This window comes from Lolium perenne, chromosome 7, assembly GCF_019359855.2.
Source record: "Lolium perenne isolate Kyuss_39 chromosome 7, Kyuss_2.0, whole genome shotgun sequence".
NCBI lineage: Eukaryota > Viridiplantae > Streptophyta > Magnoliopsida > Poales > Poaceae > Lolium > Lolium perenne.
Genome location: NC_067250.2, coordinates 201,351,324 through 201,375,919, shown reverse-complemented (window position 1 = coordinate 201,375,919; position 24,596 = coordinate 201,351,324). Strand labels below are relative to the sequence as shown.

The 24,596-nt window shown below is 43.2% G+C and overlaps 1 protein-coding gene across 1 annotated transcript; it reads left to right on the top strand.

The window, feature by feature from the left end:
* Positions 1–8,689: 8,689 nt before the first annotated feature.
* Positions 8,690–10,548, top strand: LOC127314479 (tryptophan decarboxylase 1). Its single transcript, XM_051344946.2, has one exon. The coding sequence runs from the start codon at positions 8,821–8,823 to the stop codon at positions 10,357–10,359; it is 1,539 nt and encodes a 512-aa protein (XP_051200906.1). The 5' UTR covers positions 8,690–8,820; the 3' UTR covers positions 10,360–10,548.
* The last annotated feature ends 14,048 nt before the right edge of the window (positions 10,549–24,596 follow it).

Below are 24,596 nucleotides of genomic sequence, written 5' to 3'. Positions count from 1 at the left end.
TTGCTTTGTGGTTGCAGGGTTGCATGAGAGGGATATCTTTGACCTCTTCCTCCCTGAGTTCGATAAACCTTGGGTGATCCACTTAAGGAAAACTTGCTGCTGTTCTACAAACCTCTGCTCTTGGAGGCCCAACACTGTCTACAGGAAAAGGAGGGGGGCGTAGACATCAAGCTATTTTCTGGCGCCGTTGCCGGGGAGGAAAGGTAAAAGGTACTCACACTCCGGATCCCGGCTACTAAGCTATTTTCCGGCGCTGTTGTAAGTACTCGAAGCTATTTCCTTTAGATCCTGCAATTGCAACTTTTTGTTTCTTGTTTACACTAGCTAGGCATTATGGAAAACAACAAAAAAATTGGTGAGCTTTTTAGTCTTTTTCCTGATTTAGAATTGTTTGATGCGAAAATTAAAAAACCTATGGAACCTTATTTGCATGCTAGTAGCGGTGTTATTAGTATGAATGCAATTACTGCTAATGCTATGGAGAAGTCTAAGCTTGGGGAAGCTAGTTTTTGTGATCTTTTTAGCTTCCCATCTTTAGGGGAGAAAATTTGCTCTGATAATACTTTATCTCCCATATGCAATAACTCTAATGATGCTTCTGATATTTTAAATCCACCTGCTGAAAGTATTCCGTATAAAATACCTATGAAAATTATTGAACGTGTTATGGACAACCACTATAAAGGGGATGGAACTGTCCATCCTAGAGATCATTCTTGTTTTTGCACGAATTATGCGGGTTATTCAAGTGTGCAGGTATCTCTATGGATGAAGTGAAGAAGAAGCTATTTTCCGTTTATTTGTGCAGTAAAGCGGCGCATTGGTATAAATTGTTGGAGAATAGTCATTCTCTTGGTTGGGAGGAAATTGCATCTCTCTTTTATTCTAAATTTTATCCTCCGCATGAAGTGCATATTGGTAGGAATTATATTTATAACTTTTATCCTCGTGATGGAGAGAGTATTTCTCAAGCGTGGGGGAGATTGAAATCACTAATGCTCAAATGTCCCATTCATGAGATCCCCCGTAAAGTTATTGTTAACAATTTTTATGCGAGGCTTTCAGGACAACACAAGGACTATCTGGACGCGTGTTCGGAGGGATCTTTCACAAGCAAGGAGGTTGAAGCTAGGTGGGATCTTCTTGATCGGATTGAGGACAACGCTGAAGGATGGGAGAACGACAAAGGTAAAGAGTCAGGTATAAATTATGATTATGAATGCATTGAAGCTTTTATGGATACCGATAAATTTCGAAATATGAGTGCTACTTATGGTCTTGACTCTCAAGTTGCTGCAAATCTTTATAAATCCTTTGCTTCTCATTTTGAATTGCCTAAGAAGAATTTTTATAAGTATCATGAACCCTTTAAAGAGGCTTGCATGAAGAATGAAATTGTTGTTAATTATTGCAATAAGCATGGTCAAACTCCTAAGAATGCTATTTCCTATAAGCATGTTAATTTTTGTGGAATACATAGACCTTGTGGAATTAATCAAATCAAAGATGAATATTGTATCCATCATGCTAATGAAAAAACTAGAAAGTGGTTTAGGGCTCTAGATGATCTTGGTAAAAAAGTTTGTGCCCTCTATCCTTTTATTTGTGAAGTTTGCCATGAAGTGGGTCATTTTAATTTTCAATGCTCCTCCAATGATAATTTGAACCCAATGAGTACTGCAAATTTGTATTGTGATGATGAAATTACTCCTAATCAGCATGATGAACTTACTTTATTTTTGGGGTGTGAAGAACTGTCGAGAAAAATCTCTTTGTTACATATGAGTGATCTTGATATTGATGATGTCCTGCATGGGTGTTTTTCTTATTGCATTGATAATAGCCATACAAATACTTACATACAAAATATTTTAGAAGATGACACCTTGCTAAAATATGATAGGACCGCCATGTGTTTTGAACTAATTAATGAAAAGGAGGAATCCTCCCAAGTTTCTTCTATTGTTTCTAAAAGTAAATCAGGTTATGCGGACAAGCCACCCTTCAAGCCTCTTCCTCCTAAAGAAGGAAATGAGGAGAAGGAAGAGAAGAAGAAGAAGAAGGGAACGAAGAAGAAGAAGAAGAAGAAGAAGAAGAAGAAGGAGAATAAAAAGAAAGAGGTAACGGCGTATCCCCGCGTGAATGAGATAACGCTAAGTAACCGTAAGTATGTTGCTCCTAATGATTATTGTGATAATGAATCTAAATATGATGATCTTCCTATGCCCTTTACATACATTAGAGATCATGATTTGAATGAGCACACTACTTTTGATATTGCAAATCTCTGGGAAACTAATTCTGAAAATGATGATGATAATAATTACCATAGTGTCAGTGCTATCCATGCTTCCTCCCATAATGATATAGAAAGCTCTAAGCTTGGGGAAGAGGTGTTTGAAAATCCTTTTGCTACTGATCATTATGTATTTGATACATCTCCTTCTAATAACAACGATGGTATGGTCATAGATAAACCGACTGTGAAAGATAACTATTCTATTTCTTATGATGACACTGTGCCTCCGATCTTTGATGATTATTATAAAGAATGCTATGATATAGGTTATAACTACCCTTATGAAACTTGTCATAGTCATGATTGGGTTACCAAAAACGATTCCCTTAATATGCAACTTGTTTACCATGTTCAAATTCTTGATAATAATCCTGCTCCAATTACTATTAATGAGAAAAACTCTTCTTATGCCAAAATTAATGATACTTCTATGCATATGAACCATGATAAGAATGTTTTAAGTGATGGGTATATTGTGGATTTCATCAATGATGCTACTGAAAGTTATTATGAGAGAGGGAAATATGGTTGTATGCATCTTAATAATATTAAGTTTCCCCTCTTTATGTTGAGAATCTTGAAGTTACTTGTGTTTTATCCTCTTATGCTTGTCACTTTGTTCTTCATGAATTCATTTGTGTATAAGATTCCTCTTCATAGGAAGCATGTTAGACTTAAATTTGTTTTGAATTTGCCTCTCGAAGCTCTCTTTTGCTTCGAATACTATTTCCTGCGAGTGGATCATTAAAACTGCTGAGCCCATCTTAATGGCTATAAAGAAAGAACTTCTTGGGAGATAACCCATGTGTTATTTTGCTACAGTATTTTGTTTTATATTTGTGTCTTGGAAGTTGTTTACTACTGTAGCAACCTCTCTTTATCTTAGTTTTGTGTTTTGTTGTGCCAAGTGAAGCCTCTAATCGAAGGTTGATACTAGATTTGGATTTCTGCGCAGAAACAGATTTCTATCTGTCACGAATCTGGGCTGTTTTCTCTGTAGAAAAATCAGAAAAATATGCCAATTTACGTGCGTGTTCCTCAGATATGTACGCAACTTTCATTAATTTTGAGTTTTCTGATTTGAGCAACGGAAGTATTTATTAAAAAATCGTCTTTACGGACTGTTCTGTTTTGACAGATTCTGCCTTTTATTTCGCATTGCTTCTTTCGCTGTGTTGGGTGGATTTCTTTGTTCCATTACCTTCCAGTAGTTTTGAGCAATGTCCAGAAGTGTTAAGAATGATTGTGTCACCTCTGAACATGTGAGTTTTTGATTATGTACTAACCCCTCTAATGAAGTTTATGAGAAGTTTGGTGTGAAGGAAGTTTTCAAGGGTCAAGAGAGGAGGATGATATACTATGATCAAGAAGAGTTAAAGCTCTAAGCTTGGGGATGCCCCGGTGGTTCACCCCTGCATATATCAAGAAGACTCAAGCGTCTAAGCTTGGGGATGCCTTTGGCATCCCCTTCTTCATCGACAAATTATCAGGTTCCTTCTCTTGAAACTATATTTTTATTCGGTCACATCTTATGTGCTTTTCTTGGAGTGTCAGTATGTTTCTTGTTTTTGTTTTTGTTGAATAAATGCTTGTGTGGGAGAGAGACACGCTCCGCTGGTTCGTATGAACACATGTGTTCTTAGCTTTTAATGTTCATGGCGAAGGTTGAAACTGCTTCGTTAATTGTTATATGGTTGGAAACGGAAATGCTACATGTAGTAATTGGTATGATGTCTTGAATAACTTGATATTTGGCAATTGTTGTGCTCTTGTTTAAGCTCTTGCATCATATACTTTGCACCTATTAGTGAAGAAATACATAGAGCTTGTTAAAATTTGGTTTGCATGAGTGGTTTCTCTAGAGTCTAGATATTTTCTAGTGAGGTGTTTGAACAACAAGGAAGACGATGTATAGTCTTATAATGCTTGTAATATGTCTTTTATGTGAGTTTTGCTGTACTAGTTCGTGCTTGTGTTTGCTTCAAACAACCTTGCTAGCCTAAACCTTGTATCGAGAGGGAATACTTCTCATGCATCCAAATCCTTGAGCCAAACAACACTATGCCATTTGTGTCCACCATACCTACCTACTACATGGTATTTCCTGCCATTCCAAAGTAAATTGCTTGAGTGCTACCTTTAAACAATTCAAAATTTATCACCTCTGATTTGTGTCAATGTTTTATAGCTCATGAGGAAGTATGTGGTGTTTATCTTTCAATCTTGTTGGGCAACTTTCACCAATGGACTAGTGGCTTCATCCGCTTATCCAATAATTTGCAAAAAGAGCTGGCAATGGGATTCCCAGTCCCAAATTAATTAACTTAAATAGACACTCCTTCATGGTATGAGATTGTTGGCAGGCACCCGAGGATTCGGTTAGCCATGGTTTGTGAAAGAAAGGTTGGAAGGAGTGCCACCCAAAAATAAAATAAAATGGGAGCCGCTCTTTGAAGGTTTGTCTGGCAAGGGGGTTAGAGTGCCCATTACCATTCGTTGACAACAACATACGCCTCTCAAAACTTTATTTTTATGCTCTCTATATGTTTTCAAAACCAAAGCTCTAGCACAAATATAGCAATCGATGCTTTCCTCTTTGAAGGGCCATTCTTTTACTTTTATTGTTGAGTCAGTTCACCTATTTCTCTCTACCTCAAGAAGCAAACATTTGTGTTAACTGTGCATTGATTCTTACATACTTGCTTATTGCACTTGTTATATTGCTTTGCATTGACAACTATCCATAAGATATACATGTTACAAGTTGAAAGCAACCGCTGAAACTTAATCTTCCATTGTGTTGCTTCAATACCTTTTTACTAAGAATTCATTGCTTTATGAGTAACTCTTATGCAAGACTTATTGATGCTTGTCTTGAAAGTACTATTCATGAAAAGTCTTTGCTATATGATTCAATTGTTTACTCATTGCATTTACATTGTTTCGAATCGCTGCATTCATCTCATAAGCTTTACAATGGTATGATTAAGATTATGTTGGTAGCATGTCACCTCAGAAATTATCTTTTATCGTTTACCTACTCGAGGACGAGTAGGAACTAAGCTTGGGGATGCTGATACGTCTCCAACGTATCTATAATTTCTGATGTTCCATGCTTGTTTTATGACAATACCAACATGTTTTGTTCACACTTTATATCATTTTTATGCGTTTTCCGGAACTAACCTATTGACGAGATGCCGAAAGACGATTGCTGTTTTCTGCTGTTTTTGGTTTCAGAAATCCTAGTAAGGAAATATTTTCGGAATCGGACGAAATCAACACCGAAAGTCTTAAAATTCCCGGAAGCTTCCGGAACACCGAAGGAGAGTCGGAGGCGGGCAGCAGGGGGCCCACACCATAAGGCGGCGCGGGTGGCCCCCTGGGCGCGCCAGCCTATGGTGTGGGGGCCCCAGCCGCCTCCTTGCGCCGCCTCTCCGCCTATATAATCGTCCCTGACCTAAAAACCTCGACAAGTTCGACGGAAACAGAGAAAACCATCCAGAGCCGCCGCCATCGCGAAAGTCCAATTCGGGGGACAGAAGTCGCTGTTCCGGCACCCTGCCGGGACGGGGAATTGCCCCCGGAGCCATCTCCACCGCCGTCTTCACCGCCATCTTCACCGCCATCGCTGCCTCCATGATGAGGAGGGAGTAATCCACCCCCGAGGCTGAGGGCTCCGCTGTAGCTATGTGGTTCATCTCTCTCCCATGTACCTCAATACAATAATCTCATGAGCTGCTTTACATGATTGAGATTTATATGAGTTTTGTATCACTATTTATCTATGTGCTACTCTAGTGATGTTATTAAAGTAGTTTTATTCCTCCTGCACGGTGTAATGGTGACGGTGTGTGCATCCGTGTTAGTACTTGGCGTATGCTATGATTATGATCTCTTGTAGATTATGAAGTTAACTATTGCTATGATGGTATTGATGTGATCTATTCCTCCTACATAGTATGAAGGTGACAGTGTGCATGCTATGTTAGTACTTGGTTTAGTCGTATTGGTCTATCTTACACTCTAAGGTTATTTAAATATGAACATTGAATTGTGGAGCTTGTTAACTCCGGCATTGAGGGTTCGTGTAATCCTACGCAATGTGTTCATCATCCAACAAGAGAGTGTAGAGTATGCATTTATCTATTCTGTTATGTGATCAATGTTGAGAGTGTCCACTAGTGAAAGTATGATCCCTAGGCCTTGTTCCTAAATACTGCTATCGCTGCTTGTTTACTGTTTTACTGCGTTACTACTGCTGCGTTACTACTGCTTGTTTACTGTCCTGGGCAAAGCACTTTTCTGGTGCCGTTGCTACTACTTATTTATACCACCTGTATTTCACTATCTCTTCGCCGAACTAGTGCACCTATTAGGTGTGTTGGGGACACAAGAGACTTCTTGCTTTGTGGTTGCAGGGTTGCATGAGAGGGATATCTTTGACCTCTTCCTCCCTGAGTTCGATAAACCTTGGATGATCCACTTAAGGGAAACTTGCTGCTGTTCTACAAACCTCTGCTCTTGGAGGCCCAACACTGTCTACAGGAAAAGGAGGGGGGCGTAGACATCAGGCGTCAGGCCAAAAGGTGGGGGAACATGGTTGTGGAATAGGAGTGTGCGGACGCAGTCATTGAGGGTGCGGAGGATACGCTCGGCGCGGCCGTTTTGTTGGGACGTGTATGGATAGGTTAGACGGAAAATAGTGCCGTGAGAGGAGAGTAGGGTGCGGACGGTGACATTGTCAAACTCTTTTCCGTTGTCAGTTTGTAGGGCGTGGATGAGGCGACCGAACTGGGTGGAAACATAGGCGTAGAAGGCTGTGAGAGTGGTGGCGATATCGGACTTTTTACGGAGGGGAAATGTCCACACAAAATGAGAAAAATCATCAAGAATAACTAGGTAATAAAGAAGACCAGAATTACTCGGGATTGGAGAGGTCCATACATCACTATGAATTAACTCAAAAGGAAAAGACACAACGGTGGAAGACTGAATAAAAGGAAAACGAACGTGTTTACCAAGACGACATGCTTCGCAACTATGTGTAGACTGTTTAGTAGATGAGAACGAAAAACCCCTCATTATTTGGTGAAGCGTGTTGGCACTGGGATGTCCAAGATGAGCATGCCAAAGATCAACGCCTGCGGAGAGAGCACGAGGTGCGGCGCCGGGGGTGGAAGGCGACATCACTGGATACAAATCGTTGGGGCTCTCACATCGATGGAGGACCATCCGGGTGCGGGCGTCCTTAACAGAAAAACCAAACGTGTCAAATTCAACAGTCACAGAGTTGTCACGAGAAAGAGTTTTAACAGAGACTAAATTCTGAATAAGCTGGGGAGACACAAGGACATTATTAAGAGACAGTGGTTTAGAAGTAGAAGGAAAATTAGCAGAACCAATGTGAGAAATAGGAAGACCGGCGCCGTTACCGACAATGATGCGAGACTCGGTGGAAGTGGGAAAAAAATGGGAAAGGTTACCCGGGTGAGCGGCCATGTGAGACGAGGCGCCCGTGTCCATAAACCAGTTGCCGCCACCGGCGTAAGAGCCAGGTGCGTGCGCGGCGTGGTAGGCCGGGGCGTAGGACGGCAGCGTGGCGGTGAAGGCCGAGGCGTAGGGAGGTGTCGCGGTGAAGTGCGCCTGGTGAGTCAGCGGGCGCGGCACCGGCATGCTGTAGGCGGAGATGACCCCCGTCCATGGGTTGTAGGCGAAGGGGTTGCTGCCGTTGGAGACCGATGACATGACGACGCGCGCGCGGGGGACGGCGACGGCGCGGGGTTGGGGAGGGAGGCGCGGCTGCAGGTGCGGCGGCAGCGCGGCGTGAGGAGGAGCACACGCAGCGGCGGCAAGGGCGGCGGCGCTTGGGTTGGAGGGTGGGGCAGCGCGCGGGGAGAGAGGGGCGCGACGGCTAGGTTAGGAACGATAGGTGTCTGATACCATGTAGAAAGAGATGCAACTCACAATGTATTGATTAGGTGCATATGGCGTTACATATATAGGCCACGTCCTCGACTATACAAAGAAGGAGGCGGGCCCAATAATAAATACAAAGATATGTATCACTATACATAACTACAGAAGATACACATCCGGATATATCCTACATGTACTATAGGTTATTTATATTGTAGATATTGTGACTTTTTCACATGTGTTTGTTTACATTTTTAAAAATGGCTTCAAAATAAAAGTTATACGTAACATATTACAGGATATTTGCGGATGGAGAAAATACTTTGTAGTACTAGGATATCTACCAACCTACCAACCGACCTTCGTGCACCACGACGACCATGACTTCTCCAACGCCCACGCGCCCACGCCATTTGCGCTCCTCTCCCTATATATACCTGCGACATGCATATCGCCATTTCCTCACCAAACCAAAGCAACAAGCTCTCAAGTCTCAAGAGCGATCACCAAGCTATATCTAGCTAGATTTGCTACTTAAGTCCAGGCCCCTTGCTTCTCTCTCCCTGTGTGCTAAGGGCTACACCTGCAAGAAAGAAAACGATATGGGTAGCATGGACGCAAACCCCGCCGCCGCCTTCTCCGCCTTTGCCGCCGACGGCAAGGCGCCATTCCAGCCCTTAAACCCCGAAGACGTGCGTGCCTACCTCCACAAGGCCGTCGACTTCATCTCCGACTACTACACCAACATCGAGTCCATGCCCGTGCTCCCCAACGTCAAGCCCGGGTACCTGCAGAACGAGCTTGCGGCGTCCCCGCCGACCTACTCGGCTCCCTTCGACGTCAGCATGAAGGAGCTCAGGACCTCCGTCGTCCCCGGCATGACGCACTGGGCCAGCCCCAACTTCTTCGCCTTCTTCCCCTCCACCAACAGCGCCGCCGCCATCGCCGGCGACCTCATCGCCTCAGCCATGAACACCGTCGGCTTCACGTGGCAGGCCTCTCCCGCGGCCACTGAGATGGAGGTTCTCGCGCTGGACTGGCTCGCGCAGCTGCTGCGCCTGCCCACGACCTTCATGAACCGCACCAGCTCTGGCCGTGGCACAGGCGGCGGCGTCATCCTCGGCACCACCAGCGAGGCCATGCTCGTCACGCTCGTCGCCGCCCGCGACGCTGCTTTGCGTCGGAGCGGCTCCGTCGGCGTGTCCGGCCTGCCGCGGCTGACGGTCTACGCTGCAGACCAGACACACTCCACCTTCTTCAAGGCGTGCCGCCTCGCCGGCTTCGACCCAGCCAACATCCGCTCCATCCCCACCGGTCCCGAGACCGACTACGGGCTCGACCCGGCCAAGCTGCTCCAGGTCATGCAGGCTGACGCCGACGCCGGCCTCGTGCCAACTTACATCTGCGCCACAGTCGGCACCACCTCGTCCAACGCCGTCGACCCGGTGGGCGCGGTGGCGGATGTCGCCGCCATGTTCAATGCGTGGGTCCACGTCGACGCCGCCTACGCCGGCAGCGCGTGCATCTGCCCGGAGTTCCGCCACCATCTCGACGGCGTGGAGCGCGTGGACTCCATCAGCATGAGCCCACACAAGTGGCTTCTCACGTGCCTCGACTGCACCTGCCTATACGTCCGTGATGCGCACCGTCTGAGCGACTCGCTCGAGACGAATCCGGAGTACCTCAAGAACGACGCTACCGATTCCGGCGAGGTCACCGACCTGAAGGACATGCAGGTCGGCGTCGGCCGGCGATTCCGTGGGCTCAAGCTCTGGATGGTCATGCGCACCTACGGCACCGCCAAGCTCCAGGAGCACATCCGCAGCGACGTGGCCATGGCCAAGATGTTCGAAGACTTCGTTCGTGCTGACGACAGGTTCGAGATCGTCGTGCCCAGGAACTTTGCTCTCGTGTGCTTCAGGATCAAGGCCAGTGGAAGCATGACGGAGGAGGACGCCGATGAGGCCAACCGTGTGCTCATGGACAACCTCAACAAGACCGGCAAGGCGTACCTTGCGCACACAGTGGTTGGCGACAGGTTCGTGCTCCGCTTCGCCGTGGGTTCATCGCTGCAAGAGGAGAGGCATGTCAGGAGTGCATGGGAGCTTATCAAGAAGACCACCAGCGAGATCATGGCGTAATTAAGTGGATGTATAGTCGTATAGACACACAAGTAGTTACAAAACAAAAACTCCACACCCAGCATTTTGGGCACAATTTTTTTCTTCGTTTTTTTTTATTTGAGCCAGATTCATTTCGTGAGCTATATACCCAAGAGCTTATTTGTGCCTGACAGATTATTTGACAATAAAAGATTCAGTTTACATGAATTCAAGATAGAGCTTATTTGTGCCTGACAGATTGTTTCAACAGTTTTCTAAGAGGAAATTTATTCAAATTCTTTGGCCTGTTCTAAACTTCTAACAAAAAAGATGAAAAATGGGGAGAATTACAAACCTCAAGTTTTGCTCAATCTACACCCCGTAATTTACAATGTGCTCTTCCTGTCCTTCAAAATTCTCCAAGTTTTGCTCATTCTACACCCCATATTTTTCAATCAACTCTAAATGTCCTCCAAAATCCGTGAAAATTGTGTGGTCTTCTCATTTCTAGTAGAAGGCCTCCGCCAATTTTCATAACTTTTAGATGATAGAAACTTGGTCAGCAAAAAAAAATCTTCTCTAAAAGTAACTGAAGGGTAGGCCAAACATCTATTATATGAGGGCTTCTAATTTCTGAAACAAAATCTTAAAATTGGTACTACATGATCTTCCAATACTAATATATTTTACTCTAAGATTTCCATGAATGTTAGAATGCCAAAAAACTTACTCTTCCAGTTTATAATTACCATACGTTGTTTTTTCAAAGTCAAACTATGCACCATTTCAACAAATATATCGGAAAAATATCAACATTTGTTTTCATATTATAAGAATTTGGTATTATCGATATTGTTCTTTTCCCTCTACGTTTAGTCAAACTTTTGTTTTTGAATTTCACCAAACCCAGAATCCAGGGCAATAAAAAACAAGAGGAATAATTGTTGCTCAAAAATCAAACTTTTTTTTGCATATTAGAGTAAAAGGTCTACTAATATTTTTCCTGAAATGATTTATAATGTAGCAGTACTTTACTAGGAATCATGATGAATTACTTAATAATTTGTAAAGCTCTGCAAGGATGTCCACCAAATGTTAAGGCAGAGCACATGGATTTGTGTGGACGAGTCTTGCCATCTCGATCCGACAAAGTTCATATCTGGACTTCACTTGTGATTTATAGTTTACTTTTTTTAGATCAAATTTTGTCCTAAAATTCATAAAATAAATTTTTAGTGGGATTAGTTGTCAAAATACCTTTAGAGTACGTACTTGATACCGGGACAAAACAAAAGGTCTACTAATATTTTTCCTGAAATGATTTATAATGTAGCGGTACTTTACTAGGAATCATGATGAATTACTTAATAATTTGTAAAGCTCTGCAAGGATGTCCACCAAATATTAAGGCAGAGCACATATGGATTTTTTTCTTCGTTTTTTTTTTATTTGAGCCAGATTCATTTCGTGAGCTATACCCAAGAGCTTATTTGTGCCTGACAGATTATTTGACAATAAAAGATTCAATTTACATGAATTCAAGATAGAAATCCCTATTTTCTGGTATTGTTTCAACAGTTTCCTAAGAGGAAATTTATTCAAATTCTTTGGCCTGTTCTAAACTTCTAACAAAAAAGATGAAAAATGCGAAAATGCATCTCTACATACACGTGGGTGTCCCGGGCCTATCCTGTGCATACAATTCTGCTTTGAGATTCGTGCAAGCAGTTTTGAAAACTGCAGGGAACACCCTGGAAAATCCTTCCTTTTAATAGGCAAGTCCTTCCTTTTTGGAAACAACATCGCTCGTGCATCCAGATTGTATACAATGGATCCAGATTATGTTATTGTGTACCTTGGATAAGAGGATAATAGATCTGGAGGAAACACGAAATAAACATGTTTCGAGTTCCAGATTTTGTACCTTGGATAAGAGGAAAATGGATCTGGAGCAAACATGAAAAGAACATGTACTGTACCTAGATTGTGTATCTGAATCCCATGTTTCATGAAGGAGAAGCAAATCGAGATCTCATACCAGATCTCTAAACATCAACAGCAAGCAAATCGAGATGGGAGAAAAAAAGAAACAAATGGTGGTGGGGAAAGGAAGCAGCCAGACTTAAGGGAAAAGGAATGAAAGCAAATTATATTTGCAAGCAGCCGGCCAAGGAGGTGGTAGGCTGGCAGCTTCGTTCAGTTGGCGAGCTCGTCGTGTCCGAGCACCATGTAAGGACCATGGAGAGAGACACTAGGTGAACAGAATCAAGATGTACCGTGTACACCTTCGTTCCTAGAGGGGGCAAGAGATGTACAAGTCAAGGTTGTAGATGCAAAAGACACAGTACAGATCTCAATCACACTGTATACGGTGGAGATAAGACCGGGACACCCACGACTATGTAGAATCTCTGATCGTGAAAAATGGCGACACCTACGGTCGGTGGCCACTGTAGCACGCAGGCTGCAGTCAAGACGATTTTTAACCGTCCGCGTATAAAAGACTCTCAACATATCGCGTCATTCCTATAGTGTATATGCTTCTACTTTCTCCGTCCTAAATTTCTCATGTATCTCTATACATCAAAATATAATATATTGAGAAATCTGAGTTAGCTAATTTGGAACAGAAGTCCACATGCACTGAAAAGGATCAGCACATTCTCCAAGTACAAAGACTCGATTTTGTGACTAATGACCTAGATTAGGATAGACCGAGCCAGGAATATAGAGTATAAAAAATTAGCTGCGTGATTAATTAAGAAGCAATTGGTTCGGCTAGAGATCGAGACCTTGCCACACTCGACATCAGGCCGCGGCGATGTTGATGGCCATGGACTTGGCTTAATTTCTCTGTGACGCGGCAAACTAACTCTGGAGAAGCCACGCGCTTAATTACCTACCTGTCTGTCGCTGTCTCAGCAACATATGACCAAATTTCTGCACGAGGAAGGGAATTTACACACATAACTCATAGTTGGACGTTTTTAACCAGACCAGGAAAATTTCCAAGTGCAATGGCGTGTGTGACTACTGCGAAAGTGCGTGAGATAGCCGATGTCGATCTTGACCTGCATGGGACAAAGCACAAGCCAAAAAGCTATTGTTATTGGGATGTTCTAGCTACCGTAAGCTTCTCGATCGAGCCGGACCTTTCATGACCATGACAAAAAAGCAGTGTAAACGCCGCAAGCTTTCCGACGTTGTCCCAGTCTAGGGTCTCCACAAAGTATATACATGGATGTGTGTGTGCTTCAACGCCGCTAGTGTTCCAACCTCCCACGTTGTGTGTGTTAATTCATGGTCAATATTGGACAAGTTCAATTAAGCATCTATTTAAAGCTTATCCTCTTTTGAAAACTTCAAGCATCTAAATTTACAGTGCACTCATAGTGATTGACAACGTCTCGTCGTGGCAGAAATATAACCGTGTTTCCCTCGCAAAAGTAAATATATTTGCTTGATCAATTCAGAATCGGGGGCTACAAAGTGCATGTCGGATGATTGTTTTGTGCAAGCGTCATATACATGCTACTTCCGTACACTTACTTTTTTAGTAAAATGCACTTGCGGTCTTTCACCTTGGTAGGTGGGTTAGGTAGTGAATGAACTCGAACTTTCAGGAAGACACTCACCAGGGAGCTACAGGGCTCATTGTTAGGGATCATGAAGGCCATCTTATTCAAGGCCAGGCACTATGGTATGATAACGCAGCAAGTGCGTTGATTATGGAAGCCCAGGCGCTTCGTGATGGACTTCGATTGGCGCTAGATCGAAATTACCAATGAGTTGAAATTGAAACAGACGCACAACAAGTACTCAGATTAATGGATGAACCTGATGGTGGTAGATCAGAAATTTTTTTTTTTTTTTTTTTTTTTTTTGAAATTTCGCATGTATTCATCAGAAACAGAGTACAAACACCGATACAGGAACAGCCAAATACATACGAAAAGAGTACACGACGCAACGCAAAGCATCAGCCGCACCGCCGTCGTCGGAGCAGAAGGAACCGAACCACCTCGAAGCCGCAACCCGAGAGCACCTCCACGCATGAAGAACGGCCGCAAGATCCGCCTGCCACGCCGTGACAGGACCTGAGACGGTGAACGACCACGACCAGCACCCTCTCCCACCAACTGCACCACCGCCTAGACTCCTCCACCGCCGACGAAGACGGCGAAGCCTGCTTGCTGGCGCCGCTAATCCTCCTACACACCACCTCACAAGCTTCCCGCCGCCGCTGGAGGAGGCAACAGCGGAACGAGGACGAAGCCGGAGGACGGAATCCCCATCGCATCTGGTCGGCGCCGACGCCTTGCCGGCCAGATGCAGGGAACGGAGGCTCAGAAGACCCGAAGACCTCCGAGCACCAAAGCCGCGGATCCCCCACGACGCCACCCAGGACGCCGTCGGAGAGGGGAAGGATCGGCGGCACCACACCTCGCCCCGACATCACCACCACCTCCACAGCGATGCCGGCCGAAGACCTACCTAATCCTACCCTATTTACAAGCCAGAGCAGAGATCCGGGGTTCCCCCACCCTCCCGCCGCCGGAGCGGCCGGCGGAGGGGGAGAGAACCCGCGGCTCGCCGGCGAGAAAAGGGAGGAAACTGGAGTCGCCTCTCTCACTACTGTTCACGGGGGAGAGAAAAGGGGCCGATTGGTGCTGGCTTATTCTGTGGTAGATCAGAAATTGCCAGCATATGCCAGGAGTTAATGGAGCTTAGTGGGTTTTTTACTAGTCTTAAATTCATGTATATTGGAAGGGATGCTAATAAAGCAGCCCATAGTTGTGCCAAAAAGGCTAGTTTAAGTAGAAGAAGGTGCTTGTGGATTAATTTCACGCCACCATTCTTAGTTGACATCCTTGCAAAGGATTGTAATCCTACTGTTTAAGTAATGAAGCTCCTTATTCGCAAAAAAAAAAAACTCGAAAATTGTTGAATTGACACCTTTAGCTTGCCAGACAAGTTCACCTTGGTATAATTTAAGCCACGATTTGTCATGCTGGCTTACTCTGTAATTTTGTGAAAAGATCGAGCCACCCGATCTTAGAAAAACTTATCTTATTTTCTAGTAAATTAAATGCATTTGCCCCAGATACCATAAATGTAGTGTCTCAGATTTGGGGATACTTCTTAGACACTGTTTAGCATGATTGACATAATTCATTTATGTGAGATATGTACGTGTTCTATCATTGAGAACATGAACTGGAACACTGAAGCATAGGTTGCTCGAAGTTGCAAATCGGGGTTCCACAGGTGTCGGCGGTGGTTGTGCCCTCCTAATTATCTAGGAGCACCTTATGTAGACAATATTGTACGCACGACACACATACAAGATGCTCACAAGTGTGGAAGATCGATTGTATCACCTTCCGACAAATTAGATCGAGTAGTACTTTGGTGATATATGATTTGTTTGTTCTTATAGTGGCAGATACTCTAGACACATGTCAAAACACTAATCAGCCATTGCTTTGGGGCCCAACACCACATTCATCTCACTTACCTGATGACCCCATAGAAAATGATTTATAAAACCGTTCACATGCAAACAACGCTGGAAAACACAACTGTTAAATTCCTACGTAAGTTATGGACAAATCAAAAACACCCGTTGACAATATAAAATTATACAAAACTAAATAAAAAATCGATGATGCCGACTTTAGCATAACGACAATGGAAAAATAAAATGCACGAGAAGGTAATAAATGTTCTAGAAATGCCCAACTAAAATGAGAAATAATCCAACGTAAACACATTTTTCTCGATACCAGTTACTGGCAAGTCGAGACAAAGCCAAAGCCATCAACGACTCGTAGTAGCATGAAATAAACATCACTATTAACAACACCTAGACTGCCAAAGTAAATACATACTACGCCTACGAGATCAACTTGATTTCGTAGTGTTTGCGGTTACTGTTGGTGCGGCAAAGTGCACTGGTTGGCTGTGGGAAACAGAAAGTACAGGGCTGAGACCAAAAATATATAAGACAAACGATGTCAATAAGAAATGGCGGAAGCTAGGCGTCGGTGGGCTGATAAGTTGCCCAAAATCGGTCGTCCTCCCATCCTTCCGATGGAGATCTAACGTCCAGAACAAGCCGCACCGTAGTTTAGCATTTTGGCCCTTAGTTTTTGAGAAATCAACCCGCGGTCCTAATTTCTTCACGTAAGAACGAAAAAGTGTATCTCTTTGGCTTTATCCTTCCCGGTATTTACGACAAATATGCCACCGTGCTGATTTGTCCCTAGGGTAGAGGGTGTTACAACAAAAACTATCACCCCGTATACAAAAAAATATACTTTTACAACAAAAAGTTGCAACATTTTTAGAAAATAATGTCACAATAAAATGGTTAAACCAACAAATTATTTTGCCGGGGATCGATTTGCAACAAAAGTGGCCAATATTATTAACAAAAACTGGAGTCTATTACAACAAAAATCCATATATTTACAAAAATAGAAAATAAAATATTAATTTGCTACATATTGAATTACAATAAAAGTCACCAACTTCTTTTACAAAAAGTCACAAACGATTACAATAAAAAATTAATATGTTTGCAAAATGAGGGAAAGTGGTCAAGCCACATTTAATTTGCTACAAATTGAATTACAACAAAAGTCACAAACTCTTTTTATAAAGGTGTCAAACGATTACAACAAAAGTCTATATATTTGGTGAAGTAACAATTAATTTGCTACATATTGAATTACAACAAAATCCAATAACTATTTATACAAAAGTCAGAAACGATTAAAATAAAAATATATATGTTTACAAACACTGCAAAGTGGTCAAGCAAAATTTAATTTGGTACATATTCAATTACAATAAAAAACACCAACTATCTTTACAAAAAGTCACACATAAATACAACAAAAATCGGGTGCACAAAGAATCGAAGCAGCCCACTAGCAATTGGTATGTATGTGTGTTAAGTGCTGGGCCGAACAGGCGATCAGCTGATGGCCATGAGGGCGAACAGCTGATGGGCCAAAATTCTAGCCAAGCCAGCAAGCCGCGGGCCCAGCAGCGGATGCGGAACCGAATGACTGATCCCGCGCCATCGATCGGTCGGCGGATCCATAAGCAATGGGCGCAGTAAAGCACGTCCAATTCTTCTAGTTTAGGACACCACTATGAAACACACACGCCGTACCTGCTTTCGGCGAACCATTCGCCGACGAGGCCAGCTGGGCACCAAGAAGGTTAGTTCTCAGGTGGTTTATGCCGTTTGCCAAAGAAAAGGTGGTTTATGTCGTTTGCCACTGAAAAGGTGGTTGATGTTCATACTTCTTTTAAACGACACGTGTACAATTCGTCATTTTTGCGTATGCATGCATCTCTAGAACAAACACATCTCCTACCAAGGTGAACTAATTCTTGTGATACTAGATGCAAACACTTGACAAACATGGATTTCCGTCCAAATTCTTAGGGAGCTTTAGTCCCGGTTTAAAAACGATCGGGATTAATGGGCCGCATTAGTCTCGGTTCGAACGGCGTGGGCAACACCACCCTCTAGTTCCGGTTCGTTAGGAGCCTTTTGTCACAGTTGGTAATACCAACCGGGACTAAAGGTCTTGCGCCAGAGCGCGCCAGGTCCGAGCACCTTCAGTCCCGGTTGGTATTAACAACCGGGAAAAAAGGTTCATCTATATATATATACTCTTCTTGGTCTAAGTGTGAGCCACACTTAGCTTTTTCCACTTCTTAGCAAAAGAGGTGTATGTTGCTTTGCTCTCATTTATTATGCACAAGAGGTGCTCGATGAAATGCCTAAGAGCATTTGCCACTTGAGTTCACACAAAACAAGTCACACTTAAGCTTTCTCCTCTTTTTTTCCTTCCCGGTCGAGGTTAACAACTTTATTATTTTATCCTTCATTGATAAAATTCTTGTGTGTATATATAAATATTGCTTCACTATTCATGATGTTATATAATGTTTTTTGATAAGCTTAACTGTATCATGCAGATGAATCGGCAATCCTCTCAAAAAAAAAGATGAATCGGCAATGAATGAACAGTGACCGACGCCATCACGAGTTCACGGTGGGCCTGCATTTTATTATCGGTGTGACTGTGGAAAACAAACGGGATGGTTCTAAGTATTTTCCATCTGTTAAGTGTCAGAATAAGATAAATTACTCTTCCTCGAAAACCCTTCACACCCACCTGATGAGTTTCGGTTTCATGCCCAACTACAATTGTTGGACCAAGCACGTAAAAAGAGGCACTAGTAGGAAAAGCCTCATTAGTGGCGCACCAAAATACACAGAATCTTCGCCACAAAAATAAGAAATATGTGGCGCACCTGCCCATGCGCCACAGAATTAAGGCCTTCTGTGGCGCACCAAAGACGGTGTGCCACAGAAATAAGAGGTTCTATGGCGCATGTGGCACAGGTGCGCCACCGAAATAGGTGTGCCACTGAATTTAATTACGGTGCACCACAGAATAATGTACATGTATACTTGATTTTGTACTTCCTGGTGTATAATGCAGGTTTTATATACAATATACAGGTTATATACAGATAGAATATAAACAGATATAATATGGACAGTTATAATATAGCAACATTATACATAATCATCACATTACTTAGAGCCCAATCGAGTTATACATATAGCTCCATACAAATCATAATCCATGCAAATTAAGTGCATCATCTCGAGATACAAATAAATTGACACCGGTCGCCGCCTACACTAGGATGAAATAGAGTACCGCCGCGACGATGGTGAGAAAGAGCGAGAGCACAACGAAGGTCTTCATCTTGCTGTTGTTTGACTGGTGCTTCCTCTACTTGGAAACCTCCTCCTGTCTAGTCGGGTATCGTTTGTAGCAGTTGCCGCTGAACTTGTGCACCTATTTCTTGCAGTTCTCCCACTCCTCGTAGACTCCTGGAACCCGCCCCTCAAACACGACGTAGTACGTCATCTCTATGAACACAAGGCATATTAGTATATAATGCAATGGAAAGAATTAGAGGGTTCACATGCATACATATTCACAAGAATTAAATAAAGGAAATAATAATAAACCTAAAAAATATATAGCATTGGTATCACATAAGTAATCAAGTTCAACGACAACGACTACAATAGTTATTGAGTCCAATAAAGATGACCGTTTCGAGAAAATTAAGCAAGTTTAGTTTACAACACACTACACATTGTCCATCGATTCAAAGTAATGGTAGGCACACCGGCCTCGAACAACAAGGCATCTTCTTCAGCGGCTCCGGGAACGGTTTGTACATGTCCTTCATCGTCCACGTCCTTCCATCACCCTGCCTATATAGGCGTTCTTTGATATCCCTCTTACACAACCCTCTGAGTTGGTGTAAGAGCCCCGATCTGTTGCATACATCTTCTAGGATAATTTCTGATAGCTTTACTTGGATGTGATGGAAGTCTTCTCTAAGATTAGCATCGTTGATCTCCCCCGCCATTTTATTGGTGTCTCACATACTAGGTGGCAGACTCATCATCTCTGCATCTGCGATAAACCCTTTAAGGTGATGGAGGACATAGAAGGCATCCTTCATGCTGTCAGTTGGCTGCTTGATGCAAGGGAAGTCGATCACGTGCTTGAACCCGAGCTTTTTAGTGTCCGGCCTGATAAATTACCCCTTCTCGTCGAAGGTGCCTCCATTTTTGGAGTAGCCAAGGATGGCCTCATCGAGAACACCCCTCATTCTCTTGTAGCCTTTCTTCGTCATCGTATTCGACGAGTCGAAATACTGGGCTAGTGCCCACTTCGGGCAAAGGATGACGTGTGTGCAGTGTTTGTCTCTGCTCAACACATGCAATTGAAATGGAATGTTGGAAAGGATCGATAATGGAAGAAATATATAAGAAAGCATAAGTTACGATGGCTGTGAGTGGATGTGTATTTACTCGGGAAAGACAGACAGAAGTGTCAACACCCGGATTTTTTAAGTCCAGATGCCTATTATGCCATCCATTGCAATCCCAGGAAGATTTTTGTTGCGAGACATAATAGTTGATATCATAACTCATCATTCACTACAAACCATAATCGTCTTACAAATTCAGATCACATGATCCAATATTACACAAATAGTTGATCTAATGATCAACGAACACATTACATAGCGGAAGCATAGTAGTAGTGGACTATCTAATCCACAGGACAACGCTTGACGTCAGAAGATACTCCTAGTTGTCGTAGAAGTCCTGCTGGCCGTCCTCTTGGTACTGTTGTTCTTCTTCATATTCTAGCCATTGGAATAGCCAGGGACACAGCCGTGAGCACTTTAAAGTACTCACAAACTAATACTAGTGTAAGTACTATCAATTTTAGTAAGGGGGTGCTAAGCTCTAGTTTTATTTGCATAAAGCCAATTTTAATTCACAAGCATTTCATAAAGGACTCTTCATATGCTAACTAACTCTGGGAACATTAGTGTCATTCCCACAACTCAGTGGTGATTCAAGTCAAGTCACCATTCAATTCATCAACCCTTTTCAAGAAACATCTGACACCGGAAACAGTATGGCCTTTCCAACCGTCCGTAACCGTGGACACGGCTATTCGAATAGATTTACACTCTGCAGAGGTTGCACACTTGTGCCACAACATTTGATTACATCCGTCAGGGAGAACCCTGAATCATCGTAACTCAGTACGCGGATCATCAACCATAACCTTTCACTTACATACCCTAGTATAGGTACCTCTCCCCATGAGCTTGGCCTCCCAGTGAAGACAAACCGTCAGCCTGGGAATTGCACAGGGCTTGGGCTGGACATTCACCTCACTTCACATCATTTCACTTTCAACGGAGGCAGCCTCGACATAACCCCTATGATGCTTGTTCAGAGGGAACCCATACTAAGATGCATAAACTTCCAGTTAAGCCCTACCCATAATCAGGTATTGTGGGGGTACTAAATAATTGGAAAGGTATCACATCCAAACCCAACATCAGTTTTTGCCAAACTCACCATATCATTCAAGTCATATTCACCTTCAAAGATCTTTCAATAGAATGACTCATCATTCCAAGGTTTTCAAAGTCATTTCAAATCACAAGTTCCCATCTAGAGTAGTCACTTTTATTTGTTAGGACTAGCACTAGTCATGAGGGGTGCTATCTAGCTTATCAAGCTTTGCGGCTAACTTTGCTACTCTTGTAACACCCTATACTTAGACCAAAGTTAACTATAAAAGTAATCTTTGATAAACAAAGTAAAAGCTGGTAAGGGTAAAACTTGGGATGGGATCATTGCACATAAAGTAAAAGTAATGTTTCCTTGCTCAAATAGAGCTTTGCACTTGCAAGAATATTAGCTTGCCTTGCTTGGTGTACTGATCAAAGTGGTCTTCCTCTTCCTGGAAGTAGACCTCCTCCTCCTGGTACTCCTCGGTACTAGCGTATAAGAACGGATACGAGGTAAGAATCACCAAACAAGGTTTAAGAGCTCTACTAAGCACACCATTGTTTTACACAAGCTATTCTAGCATCACCACACACATAACATGTTGGTTGAATTTGTTTCCTCTTTTAAGAAAATAATTTCCTCTCATTACAATGTTGATTAGGGTTTCTATTTATGTCTTTGAGGAAATAATTTCCTCTCATTGAATCTTGTTAAGATTTAAGTTCCTTAAATTTGTAATGTATGAATCCAAGTTGACCAAGGTCAACAATTCATCAATAACCCTTTGAGGAAAATGATTTAAATGAGGTAGAGTACCTCAAGCAATTTAACACTACCTTAATCATAATTTAATATCATCAAGTAATTCAATATGAGAGTTGGTAGACCATAGTCACTACCTCATGTTGAGTTACTTGAGACAAGATTTAAATGAGGGAAACCTCTCATAAGATTTAATAAACAACTTGTGAAAATTTAAATGAACTAGAAATAGCCATAGAGCCATTTTCTATTCTAGCCCATGATCATACAAAGTAACCATGTGATATTTTTACATAAACATGTAGAGTAAGTGAAATTTGATCTATGAGAGTTGGAATCAACTCAAAAGCATTTTTGGTTGAATTTTAAATAAAGTTTGAAGTTTGAAAAGGCCCTGCCTTGTTATTTTTGTCACATTAATTCTACAAATAATCTCATGATGATACCAGTAGGGTTGGGTAGATCTTTTCACAAGCTTTCCCACCAAATGCAATTCATCAAATTTGGTTTAGCCAAATTGATTCTATTCAATTTTGAAAAAGCATCTGAGAGCTAATTAATTTAAAACAGAAATTTGAAATTCAAACTTTGGGCCAGCGCGGGAAACGTTACTGGGCCGAATCGATTTAAATTGGAGGAAGCCAGCCCACCACGCGTCTCGCACGCGTGGGCTGCCTGACATGGTGGCTCCACCTGCCAGCCTCTCCTACACAGCGAATCGGTATGTTTTAAATGGAGCCGCACGATTAGAACTCGATCCAACGGATCTCGTTCGTCGTCGTCGACGGCGAGAGGAGGGTTGCTGGCGGCACAGGCATGGGATTGGTGAGCTCACCGGTGCTCCAGCGAGGTTCGGCGAGGTGCGCGGGTACGTTGTCGTTGACGGCGAGTCGTCTGGTACCGGTGGCGTCTCCGGAGATGGCTCCAATCAACGGCGAGCTTCTGCGGCGGTCACGGACTCTGGTGGTGAAATTGGGCGGCGCTGGTGGCTAATCGACGAGAGGAGGTGGTCGAGGAGGTTGAGGGATGAGAGGTAAGCATGGTGGTGTGAACAAATCGAGCAGGGGAGCTCTCTATTTATAGCGGCGGAGGGAGGCAGTGTGCTGCGGCGAGGTTGAGCACAGCGACGTGGCTACAACGGCGTAGAGGGGTAGGCGAAGGCGTGGCACTGTTCTGCGGTTCCTGGCGGTCCTCCTGGTGGCAACGGCGCGGCTGGGCGGTGCCTAACGTGGTCGGGAGCTTGCGGTGTGCTGCGCGTCCGTGGCAGAAGGCTTTTCCTTCTCCGGCAACGGCGGGCGCTGGTCGAGGGAATGAGGATGTCCGCGATGTTCCTGGTACCGTGGGGAAGCTCGAGGCGGAAGAGGGGGTCCAGGGAAGGTGCGAGGCGACGAGGCGACGCGTGCCCTTGGCGTGCCCGTGGGCGGCGCCCATGCCAGCATCGGCATGCCCTGGACGTCGAGGGCACGGTCTGGTCTGGTCGATGTGCTGCGTTTCTCCGACCGTGGCTAGTCCAGGCTGGTCCGGTGGTGCAATGTGAAGCCATTAGACAAGGTTGGCAGGGTTGGAGAGGAAGGGAGTGAGAGGTAGCATCTTGTATGTGAGATGTGGCCGGCATGGCAATGGCATTGCCATGTCTGCCCATCTCTAGGGGTGCAATGTAGGGGAAAAGAGTTGGAGAGGACCAGGGGACAGGGTGAGATCAAGTGGAGTTCAACAATTAGGCAAAACACTATTTGAAATAGTGAAAGTGATTTAGTTTGATTCTTGCTCACAAGGTGTTTTCCATAATGGCCGCATGAAATGAAATTTGAAAATTTTGAATGAAATTGGTGGTGTTGATTCAAATTATCAAAGACACACTATGGTGGTGGTGGTGTTCAAAAATAAATTGATTTGTGAAAATTTCAAAATGGCACTAACTAGAATCTGTTAAAAAGTTCCCACTTTGCTTGAGCATAACTTTTGATCTAGCATGAATTTGCAGGGGTGTGCTTTACCAAAGTTGTTCACCTTGATGTGGTCATGGATGAGGTGCAAAGAGTTGGATTTTTTTTGGTTTGAAAAACTCTTAATACATAGGCTCAAAGTAGGCATGAGGTTAAAAAATTCAGTTTTGGCCATTAGTGCATGTGAGCACAATTTGATTTCAAATTTGATTTGATTTGAGTTTCTTTGATTCCAAAAGTGTTTATAAGTGTTTAGTAACATTATCCAACTAATGGTGCAAGCCAAAATGGTCTAGGTTGAAGATTTTCAAAAATGGCATAAACCCTATGTGAGGGTTTTGTGATTTTTTTCTATTTTCTTTCTTTTCTTCCTCTTTGATTTGCTTTGTGATCTTCAAAGGATCAAGTGAGGCTTTTAGGTGGTAAGCATTAGCACACAAACAAACATCATGGCATTCACACCAAAAAATAAACATGAGTACTATGCATAGCACATGTGTTAATAAAAGTTTTTGTTCGTTCTAAATTTTGAGTAATTGAGATTCTTCTTCTTCATTGATTTGAAATTTGGGATGTTACAAGAAGAATGGTGTTCTTCTCTTTGTTCATGAGCATGAAGCTCTGGAGGT